This window comes from Podarcis muralis, chromosome 2 (genome assembly GCF_964188315.1).
Source record: "Podarcis muralis chromosome 2, rPodMur119.hap1.1, whole genome shotgun sequence".
NCBI classification, from domain to species: domain Eukaryota; kingdom Metazoa; phylum Chordata; class Lepidosauria; order Squamata; family Lacertidae; genus Podarcis; species Podarcis muralis.
Window position 1 is genome coordinate 41,965,531 of NC_135656.1, and position 13,638 is coordinate 41,979,168.

The 13,638-nt window shown below is 45.9% G+C and overlaps 1 protein-coding gene across 3 annotated transcripts in view; it reads right to left on the reverse strand.

Annotated features, from left to right (window-relative positions):
• DNAH9 (dynein axonemal heavy chain 9) overlaps positions 1–13,638 on the reverse strand; it is a 210,106-nt gene that overhangs the window by 147,278 nt on the left and 49,190 nt on the right. For all 3 annotated transcript variants that reach the window (XR_013391852.1, XM_077924329.1, XM_028717200.2), the window contains exons 31-36: positions 12,919–13,206; positions 12,145–12,355; positions 9,833–9,960; positions 9,085–9,193; positions 6,656–6,803; positions 3,021–3,195 (exon numbers count right to left, since the gene is read on the reverse strand). Coding sequence is in view for 2 of the 3 variants with exons in the window: in XM_077924329.1 (XP_077780455.1) it covers positions 3,021–3,195; positions 6,656–6,803; positions 9,085–9,193; positions 9,833–9,960; positions 12,145–12,355; positions 12,919–13,206 (1,059 nt within the window). In the remaining variant the exon portion in view is untranslated. The remainder of the gene's footprint in view (positions 1–3,020; positions 3,196–6,655; positions 6,804–9,084; positions 9,194–9,832; positions 9,961–12,144; positions 12,356–12,918; positions 13,207–13,638) is intronic.

Below are 13,638 nucleotides of genomic sequence, written 5' to 3' on the forward strand. Positions count from 1 at the left end.
TCATCGTAACAACAAACTGCAGAGCTTTGGATCAGGCTGCCCTGCTGTCTCTCTTTTACACTCTCTGGCCCTGTTTACATCCAGTACGGCTGTTCAATGAGGCATGATTTGTTTGAACATACACAAGTGACGAGTTCGAACATTGCTTCTTCCTCTCATTTGCTTGACGCAAAGAATACTTCCTGCTCTCTTACTCCAGTTTTACAAGATGTCCAAACCAGGGAACTGTTTGCAGACCACCATGAAGCCACCATTTCCTGGTTCAGGTATCATAGAAAACAGTGGTATAAGAAACCTGAAAGTCTCCTCTACAGTTGGATGTGCAAGAGAAGAAAGGGGAGGGAGGGGGGAAAGACTCAAGCTCGTCAGCCATGCATCGTCAAACAAGGTAAAAAGGTAAAGGGACCCCTGACCATTAGATCCAGTCGTGGCCAACTCTGGGGTTGTGGCGCTCATCTCACTTTATTGGCCGAGGGAGCCGGCGTACAGCTTCCAGGTCATGTGGCCAGCATGACTAAGCCGCTTCTGGCGAACCAGAGCAGTGCACGGAAACGCTGTTTACTTTCCCGCTGGAGCGGTACCTATTTATCTACTTGCACTTTGATGCGCTTTCAAACTGCTAGGTTGGCAGGAGCAGGGACTGAGCAACGGGAGCTCACCCCGTCGCGGGGATTCGAACCGCCGACCTTCTGATCGATAAGTCCTAGTCTCTGTGGTTTAAACCACAGCGCCACCCGTGTCCCCCATGGTCAAACAAACTGTGGTTTATTGAGCAGCCTTATTACATATGAAGTGGGCCTCTCTCTCTCTCTCTCTCTCTCTCTCTCTCTCTCTCTCACACACACACACACACACACACACACACACACCCTCCTGTTAGTTAAAACAACTGTCATCAGTCATTTGTTGCATTAAAATTTTTGATTAATACATTACTACCTGAAGTGATCATAGTTCTCAACACTGCATATTAATCTTACTATGTACACAAAGGTCAGGATTTCCTTTTGTTTCTTTTTCTGCTTAAATAATAAGCTTTGCAAAGCTCAAACACATAAGCCCCTTTCACAACTGAAATGTATATAGTAAAATGGCTTCATCTGCTTTGCCCCACAGCATAAAACAAACTGAACCAGAAAAACTAATCAACTCAGATACCTAGGTTCCAAATGAAGAGTGGAATTAACTGGGCCTTACCAAGAGGAGCTAAATGTTGGTGCATACTCATCTCCACTCTTCTATGGAATAATGCAAGCATAAGAGTAAGCCATGGGTTATTGTAATGGGTTGTGATTTGTTTATCTATAACTAGGTGGAGGCATGCAAGACAGCAAGAATCAAAGAAGTCAAATGAGAAAGAATCAAGGCATCTTGTCTCATCTTTGAGACAGGAGCCTGAGACATAGAAAATAGGTGTTGGAAAAATGCGGTTCCTTCCTGAAGAAGTGTTAGAATCTATTTCCACCAAACAAACTCTGGAGCGACTGAAACACCAATCATTACTGTCATCAAAAATTGAGAACATGAATACTGAAATGAGGAATGGGCCCTAGGCTTGCATTAATGATATGAAATACTAAACTAATGACTAAGTAAGAGAGGTGAAAAACAGGATTATATAAATAATTGGATAATGAGGCTGATTTAAATACAGAATAATCAGAGAGAGAGAAACCCTCCTATCTTCCACCTGCCAGTCAAAAATTGTGAAGAATGAGCTCTATTCTTCCCCTGTGCCTAAGGGGACACTGTTTATGAAGGCAGGAAAATCAGAGTTTCAGAGCCCTCAGACTGATTTTTTTAAAAAAATATCTCGTAGATCCTACCTCATTCTCAGAGCACAGATATGCCTAGTCCTAGGTTCGAAGTGTATGCCATCTGAAACCATGCTGTTTGGTTACTATAATTTACTAGAACCCATCATTTCATGCTGGGAATGAGCGACTGGACTGGCAGGGAAGGGAATGGGAATGGCTTCCTCCAGAGATGCAAACACATCAAATTTACTTAAGTGGAGTAAACCTCAGTCTGGAGACCATCCCCTCTCAGATAAAAGTTAGGGGCAGTTTTCCACTGGGGCACATATTTGCACACTTGAGTCCCTTGGCTCTGTTATCTAACAAAACCCAAATTTCAAATACCTGAATGCCAAAGCTGGATCAATTCTAGAATAGTGATGGCTATTCAGTACCTCCAGGGAAGTGGCATATAATGTCCCATCTCTGTTATTTGGGAGATGGGGAGAAAGCAGCATGAGCAATAACTCACTCCAGCCAGGCTAGCTCATCAACGGTATTTCAGGATCTTCCTTATGTAGACGGTCTTGACAAGGACACCCGCCTCTCTAACAGAATTTAGTAGAAGTAGAACCACTGTCTGGTTTTTGCTATACAGTGGTACCTCGGGTTAAGTACTTAATTTGTTCCAGAGGTCCGTTCTTAACCTGAAACTGTTCTTAACCTGAAGCACCACATTTAGCTAATGGGGCCTCCTGCTGCTGCCGCACCGCCGGAGCACGATTTCTGTTCTCACCCTGAAGCAAAGTTCTTAACCTGAGGTACTATTTCTGGGTTAGCGGAGTCTGTAACCTGAAGCGTATATAACCCGAGGTACCACTGTACTGCAGTTAGTAACTGTGAGCGTACAATATGATTGCAAGTTCAGAGCTACCACCAAGTCTCATTTAAATCTGGAAGTTTCTGCTAAGACACACACACACAAAAGGCCTGAGGAAGCTTACATGGAACTAAAAGTTTCAATAATCCTAGCCCTCTTTTCTGAGGGATGTTCCTGCCACTGGGTGGAGGCTCCTCAACTCCATCTCATCTCACCTCCCAGTGAGGATCACCATTCACATCTGGGGTAAATCCAACAAGCAACTGATCACCAGTCACCACATCTGATCATATCCTCTGGCCCATCCATTTTGAGGGTGAGGCTCAGGTTTGCAGTCAGTTGCTAGTTGTAAATGTGAAAATGTATTAAATCAGTAATGCTGTGAGGAGGACATATCTTCTTACCTGGTCTTGGAACATAGACCCACCAAAGGCCCAGACAGCAGCAAATACAAAATACAGTTCATAGAGCTCTTTGGGGCAATCCGGAGGAGTGTTTTCCTTGGTGAGGAGGCATTCAAGGAGGTAACACAACATCTGAACCATGCTCTGCTCAGGAACTGGAATAATCTTCTTAAATCTACAATGGGAGAATTGAAAACTTATGAAGTTTAATTGGATTTAGCATGACTGCCATTTAACAATATGAGGAGATAGGCGTATAAATCCTCTTTCCGAACATTAACATTTTAAAACTTTCATTGTGTATATCTTTCTTATCCACTGCTACAGAGAGCTATAAAATACCATCAGCACGCAGCCAAGTAATAACTGTAATCATAAGTTTGAGCCACTCTAAAACTTTGATCCTCTTGAAAGAAGTGAAATGGAAGCCTTGCTAAGGGCACTGATTTGCCACAAATGCAATGAGTTCAGAAGTGGTCAAATAACAGCGTAATAAAATAATCCCTTTCATCTCATATTTTACATGGGTTTAGGCTACATTTACAGATGTGTGAAGCCGGAAGAGACCTGCAGTTTGCTAAAAAGTAATTATAGTTATTGGAACGGCCAGCTGTACAAAATATACTTGTATTTGGAACCATCGGCTGCTCACCCTGAAATCTCCACGTGAAGCATACACAAGGCATCAAGCGGCCCTTTCCCCCTCTGCCTACACTATTTGGGGCTATAATACAGCCTTACTGACTGTAGCAGTTAGAAAGCATAGTGATAACAGCTGCAAAAAAAATAAAAATCCACACTTCTTTTCAGTCTGAACTTTAGTGCACTTCTAGCCTTTGGTTTTATTGCAGGCATAGGCAAACTCGGCCCTTCAGATGTTTTGGGACTACAACTCCCATCATCCCTGACCACTGTTCCTGTTAGCTAGGGATGATGGGAGTTGTAGTCCCAAAACATCTGGAGCGCCGAGTTTGCCTATGCCTGTATTATGGCCTGGGCAAGTGACTGTGTGTGTGTGTGTGCGTGTGTGTGAGAGAGAGAGAGAGAGAGAGAGAGAGAGAGAGAGAGAGAGAGAGATGGTCCCTGTTTTACCCAATTGGAAAAGCAAGTTGTTACTCATTCATCTAAGAGTGCAGTGGAGGAGCCTTTCTGCCATCTGATATTCTTCTGCATAGATAGGCCCTCCGTTTGCAGCCAGGTGATGGCATATATGCAGGATGGACAACCCTATGGTTTGTTGAGAGCCACATGCCTTCAGGGTCAAGCTGCCAGGGGGCATTTACAAGCAATAAGTGGGACAGCCATCCAAATGTGGACAGGGCTAGGATCAAAAGTGGATAGGTCCACCCCTTTTCTCTCTCTCTCTCTCATGTCCCCTTCTTGACACTAGAACAAAATTAAACCAAGAGTCACACACACACACACCTTCCTCAGCATACAGGAACCTTCACATGCACTAGACAAGCCACTTTTTTGGTATTACTATGCCAACTGAATCCCACCTTGATCTGTTCTGCAGATTGTATACACATTTGGTGGGAATGTTAAAGAAATTAATTTGGGTCAAGGCCTTGAATCCAATGTCCTACTCAGAGTAGACTCACTTAAATTAAAAGACTTGACTAGCTGGGGTCCATTCATTTCAATGGGTCTACTATGAACAGGATAACCTGCTGTAATTAAAGTAATAGAAGAAATCAAGTCATTAGGAAGGCTTGGTGACTAAATTTAAGGGGGGAAATGTAGGAAGTATGTACGTTTCGGCTCAAAAATCAGAGACAAAATTTATCAGAAACAGCTTTTATCAGTAGAGGATTGAAGGAGTATATGATAGTATAGGATAATATATTATAAGAAAATATGGGAAGGATATGCAACAAAAATAGATTCATTAGGTTGTTGGTACTGGAACCAGGGAACAAATTATCAAAGGTCCTGTTGAAAAGAGGTCTTGGAAATAATTTAAAGGATTAACATGAGAATAAGACAAACCTTACTGCAATAGCATAATCATTAAAATAGTTAAAAGATAATTGAAGATTTATTTTATCTTTTTTGCTAATGCCTCTGCAGATACTAATTAAAAAGTGGATTCTGTGCACAGTGGTGCATGCAAGCACTCATCTCCTCCCTCCTCCTTTTTTATATAATTTATTTATAATTTTCATTTATATACATTTCAATAGTTTAACCACAGTTCTAACATTTCAAACCTCAACTTTCTTCCTCCTCTTTCTGCGGTTCCTTAAAATTATTTTATCATTTCCTGCATATTCTAAATTAACTTATTCTTTAATTCATCTATTTTGATTATATATTCTTTTGAAACTGCAGGTTATTACAGTAATCCTGCCAATGTCTTTATCTGTTTACAATTTGTTTGTAGATATTCAATAAACCATTTCCATTCTTTTATATTAAAAAGTTTGTTATCTTGATTTCTTATTCTTCTGGTAAGTTTCGCCATTTCTGCATAATCCGTAAGTTTTTGTATGTATTCACCTCTCATTGGGACTTCTTCTTTCCATTTTTGGGCAAGTAACATTCTTGCAGCTGTAGTTGCACACATAAATAAATTTCTATATTGTTTGGGTAGTTCTACACCTATAATTGCTAAGGTGGGAAACCCAACCAGATGGGCGGGGTACAAATAAATTATTATTATTATTATTATTATTATTATTATTATTATTATTATTATAGAAAAGCTTCTGCTTGTTGTTTTTTACAAATGTTATCCTGTTCCTTCTCCTCCCCAATGCTTATTTATGAGGGAGCCAAGGACTTTTTTTTTTAACTCTCTTTCTTGGTATGGAAAGCCTAATTTTGACAGCTCTTACTGCCTCCTCCTTTGGAGAAGGCAATTGGTGGCTTCTTAAAAGGGAAACATGGATAAATGTGAAATGGGGAAGTACATGAATGGATGAAGCCCTGCCCACCACTGGAATACAGCCCCTGAGACACTCACTCATGAGGGAATGCAGCCCTCAGGATGAAAAGGTTTCCTCAGATTTCTTGTATAGTATACTTGTGCTTTAAGATTTTTTTCTGTCACAGTTAAACCTCGGTTGTCGAACGTAACTGTTCTGGAAGACCGTTCGACTTCCGAAACGTTCAACAACCAAGGCACGGCTTCCAATTGGTTGCAAGAGCTTCTTGCACTCAAGCGGAAGCCACGTCAGACATTTGGGTTCCAAAAAACATTTAAAAACCGGAGCATTTACTTCGGGTTTTCGGCGTTCGGGAGCCAAAACGTTCAAAAATGGAGCCGTTCAAGAACCAAGGTTTAACTGTATTAGGTGTCACTGTAGTGCCTCTACACAGCAAACAACCTTAGGGACACACCTAATGGCAAAATATTGTTTACTTATGACACTTGTACTCTGCTCTTCCTCCACAAAAGCCTTAGAGCAGCTTATATGATACAAAGAGACATCCTTTGAAGGCAGCCATTCTGCATTCATCTTCTGTGACTGGAAGAAGCTCTCAAGCCCCATAGGTACGATGCTGAACTTATTTTAATACAAAACAAGAAACCAGTTGGGGAAGCTAACATGTAGTACTTAGGACAAATGGTCATAAATGCACATAGGGTAAGCAAACCTGTGTGAATTGTTCAGTGTGCTCGACCGTACCTGGTTCTAAGAGTGTCCAGACAAATTGGCAGGTACTTGTCAAACAAAATGGTCAGGTTAGCTCGCTCTGACTGGATTTCTCGTCTGTCAATCCAGCTACTCACGGGAGGATTCCAGCCCAGATCAGCTGGATTGATGTAAAGGATCCCTGGGAATGTGAAATATCAGAAGTCAGCAAGAGAGTTACCCAGTTTTTCCACATCTAAGTTTTTAAGTTGTGGGTGAACATATCAGACGAAACAGCAATTCTTCAAACAGCTCTTGTTTACTCACAGGCCAGGACAGAACTGAACTGAAGGGTTCAGTCAGCGTGCTTATACAGTGGTGCCTCGCAAGACGAAATTAATTCGTTCCGCAAGTCTCTTCGTCTTGCGAGTTTTTCGTCTTGCGATGCACGGTTTCCCATAGGAATGCATTGAAAATCAATTAATGCGTTCCTAGGGAAACCGCCTTCAGACCAGGTCCGGGGACAGTCTGTCCCCCGACCTCTTCTGAAGGCTGGGGGGGGACAAGGGCTTTTCTTCCCACCCCCAGCATTTTAAAAAACCCCGGGACAGCGGAGGACGTCTCCGCTGTCCGGGGCGATCTTAAAATGCTGACGGGCGGCATTTTAAAATCGCCCGGGACAGCGGAGGACTTCTCCGCTGTCCGGGGCGATTTAAAAGCCCCTGGGAAGGCAGGCAGGGGGGACAAAGACTTTCGCCCCCGCCAGCCTTCAGAAGAGGTCCTGGACCTCTTCTGAAGGCTGGCGGGGGGCGAAAGTCTTTGCTCCCCCCCCCCCGCTGCGTTTCTCCGCTCTCCCGAGAAGGCAGGCAGGGGGGAGCAAAGACTTTTGCCCCCTGCTGGCCTTCAGAAGAGGTCCTGGACCTCTTCTGAAGGCTGGCGGGGGCGAAAGTCTTTGCTCCCCCCGCCTGCCTTCAAAAGCTGACCGGCCCAGGCTTCGCGGACCTCTCCGCAAGCAGCGGCAGCACTGCCGCTGCTTGCGGACAGGTGCCAGCATGCCGAAGCCTGGGCGCGCCGAGATCAGCGCGCCCAGGCTTCCCGCCCCGCCGTCCGGGATCGGGGCATCGTCCCGATGGCGGGCGGCGGAGGCGTTCCCCCCCCGCCGCCCGGGATCGGGGCATCGTCCCGATGGCGGGCGGCGGGGGGAGGCGTTCCCCCCCCGCCGCCCGGGATCGGGGCATCGTCCCGATGGCGGGCGGCGGGGGGAGGCGTTCCCGCCCCGCCGCCCGGGATCGGGGCATCGTCCCGATGGCGGGCGGCGGGGGGAGGCGTTCCCGCCCCGCCGCCCGGGATCGGGGCATCGTCCCGATGGCGGGCGGCGGGGGGAGGCGTTCCCGCCCCGCCGCCCGGGATCGGGGCATCGTCCCGATGGCGGGCGGCGGGGGGAGGCGTTCCCGCCCCGCCGCCCGGGATCGGGGCATCGTCCCGATGGCGGGCGGCGGGGGGAGGCGTTCCCGCCCCCCGCCGCCCGGATCGGGGCATCGTCCCGATGGCGGGCGGCGGGGGGAGGCGTTCCCGCCCCCCGCCGCCCGGATCGGGGCATCGTCCCGATGGCGGGCGGCGGGGGGAGGCGTTCCCGCCCCCCGCCGCCCGGATCGGGGCATCGTCCCGATGGAGGGCGGCGGGGGGAGGCGTTCCTGCCCCACCGCCCGGGATCGGGGCATCGTCCCGATGGCGGGTGGCGGCGGAGGCGTTCCCCCTGCCGCCGCCCAGCATCGGGGCATCGTCCCGATGGCGGGCGGAGGCGGAGGCGTTTCCCCCCCCCCCCCGCCCGGCATCGGGGCATCGTTCCGAAGCCCGGCGGCGGCGGGAGGAGGTGGCCCCGCCCCGCCGCCAGGCTTCGGAGGAGGTCCAAGGACAGCGGGGAAGACGCGCTGCGCTTCCCCGCTGTCCCGGAGATTTCCCTATGGGCTGTCGTCTTGCGAAGCAAGCCCATAGGGAAATTCGTTTTGCGAAGCGCCTCCAAAACGGAAAACCCTTTCGTCTAGCGGGTTTTCCGTCTTGCGAGGCGTTCGTCTTGCGAGGTACCACTGTATAGAGCTCCAGTACAATGTAACTGTAACAATTTTCTAAAACTATCCAATCACTGAACGTCACTTTCGATCCCTTATTTGCATAACTATCTACAGTATCCTCCTGCTGGCCCAGGGTGAGAACTTCAGTACATAACATAAGTTATAGGTAGTTGAAAGATAATAATCTGGTATGATTATGCAGCGACAGCAGCAACTGGACAAGGTGTCTGCCATCACTAGCATGGCAGCCATGCTAGCTGGGGCTGATGAGGATTGCAGTCCAAAGCATCTGGAAGGCAGCTGGTTGGCTACCCTGGCTCCCTTCATGAATCTTAGGCCAAAGCTAGCCCCCATTCACTTTTCACCATGCCAAAATGAAATGCCACCCTCTTCCTCTCCCTTGCCACCTACCTGCTCTAGAGACAGTGGCAGGAGTGGCAGTCCGCAGGTGACTGATTTCGAACAGCAGCCTCATGGTGGGATTGAGAGGAATCCTTTCATTGCTTGCTAGTGTCAGCACCTGCAAAAGGATAGATCCAGTCAGGTTGGGGACACAAAGAGCACTGTGATCTGCAGAGACTTCTCAGAAGCATACTGATTGTATGCAACCCAGGACAGTACCTTCCCTGAAACACCAAAACTCTTTATATGCAGTTGCAAAGGTTTCCTCTAGTTTTCTCCTGACTGCTCATTTATTTAAAGCATGAGAATAACGCCACTTACATAAAACCCTGTTGATACTATGTCAAAAAACAATAGATGGCTTCCTTGTTGCTTCTGCTCCTACCAACATCCCAGGAAGAAAGTGTGCATTCTGCATTAAAGATCCTTTCAGTTTCTGGAAACAATCTTTTGATAACTCACAAAAGGCGCAGGGCACCCACCAAGTCTCTACCCTGGACAATCTTCCCAAACTGCGTTCAACTAGGTGCAGGAACCATATGCGGGGACTGCACAAATACCAAGCGGTAAGGTTTTCTGGATATAGGTTTGTTTGTTTTTTTTCTTCCTGAAATTGCAGGGTTCCCACCCTCAGATTCTTGAAACAAAGAGAGTTGTGAAAGTTTGGTCCTATGGTTTACATCCATGTGCCTTTTGGCAAAGGACAGGTTATTCTATGTACTCGAGAAGAGTTGTTGCCCTCAAACTTGTGTCTTACCTTATTATCATCCATGACAGTATTAAGAGACTCAATCCACATCGGATCAATATCACCATCCAGCACAATCCATTTAGGGCCGTCATGTGTAATATTAGCTAGGTCTCGCATAATTGATGAGAACAACCCTAAAGAGATCACAGGCACTGAGTGGGATTCTCAGAGGACTCTGCACGCTCCCTTTAAAAACGTACGAGTGTTTTTGTCGCTGTCGTTAATTCAGCTTGCATACGAACAAGCAAAGCGAAATCTAGATGCAGTTAGTTAAATTTGATAATTACGAAAACAACAGGGTATGAATAGAATCTCCTTCAGGAGATAATGCATAAGCGTGATCAAATAATCTCATTGAAAATAATCCCAGACCACTTAATACTGCTGAGAACGGTTAAGGACAGAGAAGAAGAAGCAACAGCAACAACAAAAAATCTCGGCAGCCCATTCAGAACAAAAAGGGGAAGAAGAACTGTGATTATGAAAAGCATTTGACTATGACTTTGCTGTTCTCCCTCTCAAGATGACACCATCTTCAAAGAAAGAACATAACCACAGCAAAAGTTTCAGAAGTTTAGATGACAGTATACAGTGGGCTGCCTTTTTCCTATTTGTCCAATATAATTTCCCTGAAATTTCCCTTATAAATGCAGGTACAAACCAAAGGGAGCTAAGGTGCGTCAGTCCAGATGTAAATGAACTATGCCCACCAGTCCCGGCCAGTATGGCAAGTGAACAAAGATTATGGGATTTGTAGTACCTCTGTTTTAAACAGTTAGGTACTAGCAAAAAGTTACAAATTTAGCATGTACTTGGTTCTGCCCTACACTCTGCTCTCATACTGCAATGTAAAAGCAAGCATACCATGCAACGTTAAACATATGTCCATGTCTCCGGGTCCACATATTAAGTAGTTCAGCACCATAGCAAATTTCTTATTTCAGAGTATCTTGCAAATATTTTGCATTTCCAAGATAACCCAACTGCCTTTTATGAGTATGAGGAACTATTATGTACATGATGTTAGATTCCTCAATATTTTCATTGCTAATCACAGGAGTGAATGTAATACAATAGTATATATATTCTCCTCATAATCCACAGTTGAAAATCTGAGCCACACCCCAGCTCTCAGTCAGTCATGCTCCTGAGCTGCTTTTCACTCACACTTGTTAAAATTATAAGACACATCAGGGATGCCAGCTGGCAAACCCAAGAAGATAACAAAGCTTTGGCCTATACTAGTGAGTCTGTCGCTGAGAACAATGGCATGGTTATATAGTGCTGAAAAGATATAACATCCAGTATCTCTTGATATTAGGCGGTGGAGGGGAGGGATAGACAGAGGAAGATTAGAATTGCAGAGACTCCAGAAGGTCTTGATGCACCATAGATGTTCCTGGAGTTTGACAATCCCACAAAGAAAATAGGGTGTTAGAACCAGGGCAAAGATATTACGCAAGGTTCATTCTATCCTGCTTACACACACACAGTGGGTAAGAACAGTGAAATGGGGCTGGGGAAGCCCCAAACCTCTATATAGGAAGCCTGGGAGGGAACTGGCACGTCAGCAAGTCAAAGTTCACATGTCTCAGAGAGTAGAAAAGAGACAAGGAAGCTCTGGAAAGGCCATTTCCATTTAGATATTATGGGGTGGCCAAGGAACTCCATAACTGAACAGAAGCACAGAAGCAAGACCAACTTCCATGAAAGAGGACTGGGAAACATACCCTGGTAAGGTCTCAGGCTGCTGTGTTCTCTCTCTCTCCCTGGCACCTCAAATTAGATTTTAAAAAAAACATGCCTTGCCTTCTTTCCAGGTCACAAAGGCCACCTTCTTGCAATAGTTACACTTCAGGGGGCCCAGGCACTGAAAGTGTGGAACCATACAATGCATTCCGAAGATTACATATCCAAAGATATTTTTCTTGCAAAAAAGTTGAGTAATATGCGGGGGGTGGGGTGCTTATGAAATACAAGGAAATTAAGAAAACAAAAGTGCCTCTGGAGAAGTCTGCAAGAAAGTTCAGATGAGAAAAGTACGCAAGAACAATAGCAGCCGTACTGCACAGCACACCAGAGAGAAACACGAGTTATTACTTTTCATGAAAGCCTCATCTATGAAAAGCGCTAGAGACATGCGAGAGAAAACGCTGGAAAAGTTCTAACGTGATGAGAAAAATCTCATACCTGCAATGAACTCTCAGAGCACACATTCTGGATTAATTTTTTGGATTTTTTATTTATTTTTAATTTATTGCAAGTGGCAAGAAAAATGCCTCTCTTCCTAGGTTTTGAAGATGTGAGAACACCCTTACCATCCTTCCACTCTCTTGTAGCAGGATTAATGATGCCAAAGAGTTCATCATTGGTAACCGCCTTTGGATTGAGGTCCATCCAAACAGGCCGCCTCTTCATGATGTGATAGGTCTTGTTGAGAGATTTCAGCACCTGTGACTTGCCTGTACCTGCATTTCCCACCACAAAGACAGAGTGCCGAACTGCCAGGAGTTCTTCCAGCTGCACCACCTACACACAAAAAAGCCAACAAAAGTACCCACATCCCATTTTACTAACCATGCCAGGTTGCTCCCATAATGTAAATTCAGAACAATGTATATGGTTCTCAAGGCCTGCAAAAGCAGTCATCATCAGAAGAAAAAGGAAGGTCCCTTGCAATGTGATGCGTGAATGACCACAAACCAAGAACAGGAAACAGGCAACAAATGATAAAACAGGTGTGGGAAACCTAAGGTCCTCCAGATGATGCTGAACTACAGCTGCCATCAGCCCCAGCGAGCATAGCCAATGGCCAGGGGTGATGGAAGTTGCAGTTCAGCAACATTTGGGGGGGACCAAAGGTACCCCACACATGCAAAGGAGGCGACAAGTGAAAAACCCGAACATGCAACAAAAATGCACCAGGGATGCCTTCATGCACACACACCCTTAGCTAAGTTCCTTTTTACAGTAGACAGAGAAGACTGTTTCACAGAAGCACAGAATTGCAGATTTGGAACAAAGTTAAGTAAAGAAGATCCCAGAGGACTCCTGCAGCCTAAAGCTTGGGTAGATGAAAGCCGCGACCTTACTTTGAGCACAAAGTTGTCCTCTGGTTGCAGCTTGAGTTCCAGCACAGCTTGCTTGACGAAAGATTCGAAGCTGAGATCTCGCTTTCTTGGAACATCCAAAGCAGGAAAGAGGTCCCCAATCAGACCCATGAATACTGGCATGTCATCCGTCACAATCTTAGGGATGTTGAAGTCCCGAAGAGAGCGCATCAGCACCTGGTCTTCAGGGCGGTCTGGGTCTCCTCTCTTGAGAGATCCAGCAACAACCAGGACTGACTTAATTGCACGTAAGCCCCAGTCATAGTGATCCTAATGAGAGAGAGGAGGGGACGATGTCTTTTTTTACTTGGCCTACACATCAAACACTGGAAGTGTACCTGCAGGTATCAGCATGTTATCAAAGGAACACAAATTAACTTTCCTCTAACTCTGATCCTCAGCTTCGTGCTGGAATGACTTGAAAGTACAGTCTCCCTAGGCAATAAGCAGTCAATACAGAACCAGTCAGGTGGAAGAAGTGAAGTGAGGAGGTGGAATCCCAAGGGGCCCGACCCAGAAATCCTGAGAACCAGTGAGGTGTGTAGAAGATCCCAGGTCTAGGAACACCAGGACTCACACTAGCCCGCCACCACACATCCCATGCATTTAGCATGGGAACGTAATCCCAGGCAGGAGCAAAATAATAATGGAGAGCAGCAGTTCACAAATGTACATTTGATTGTGAAAAGGGAAGAAAGATGT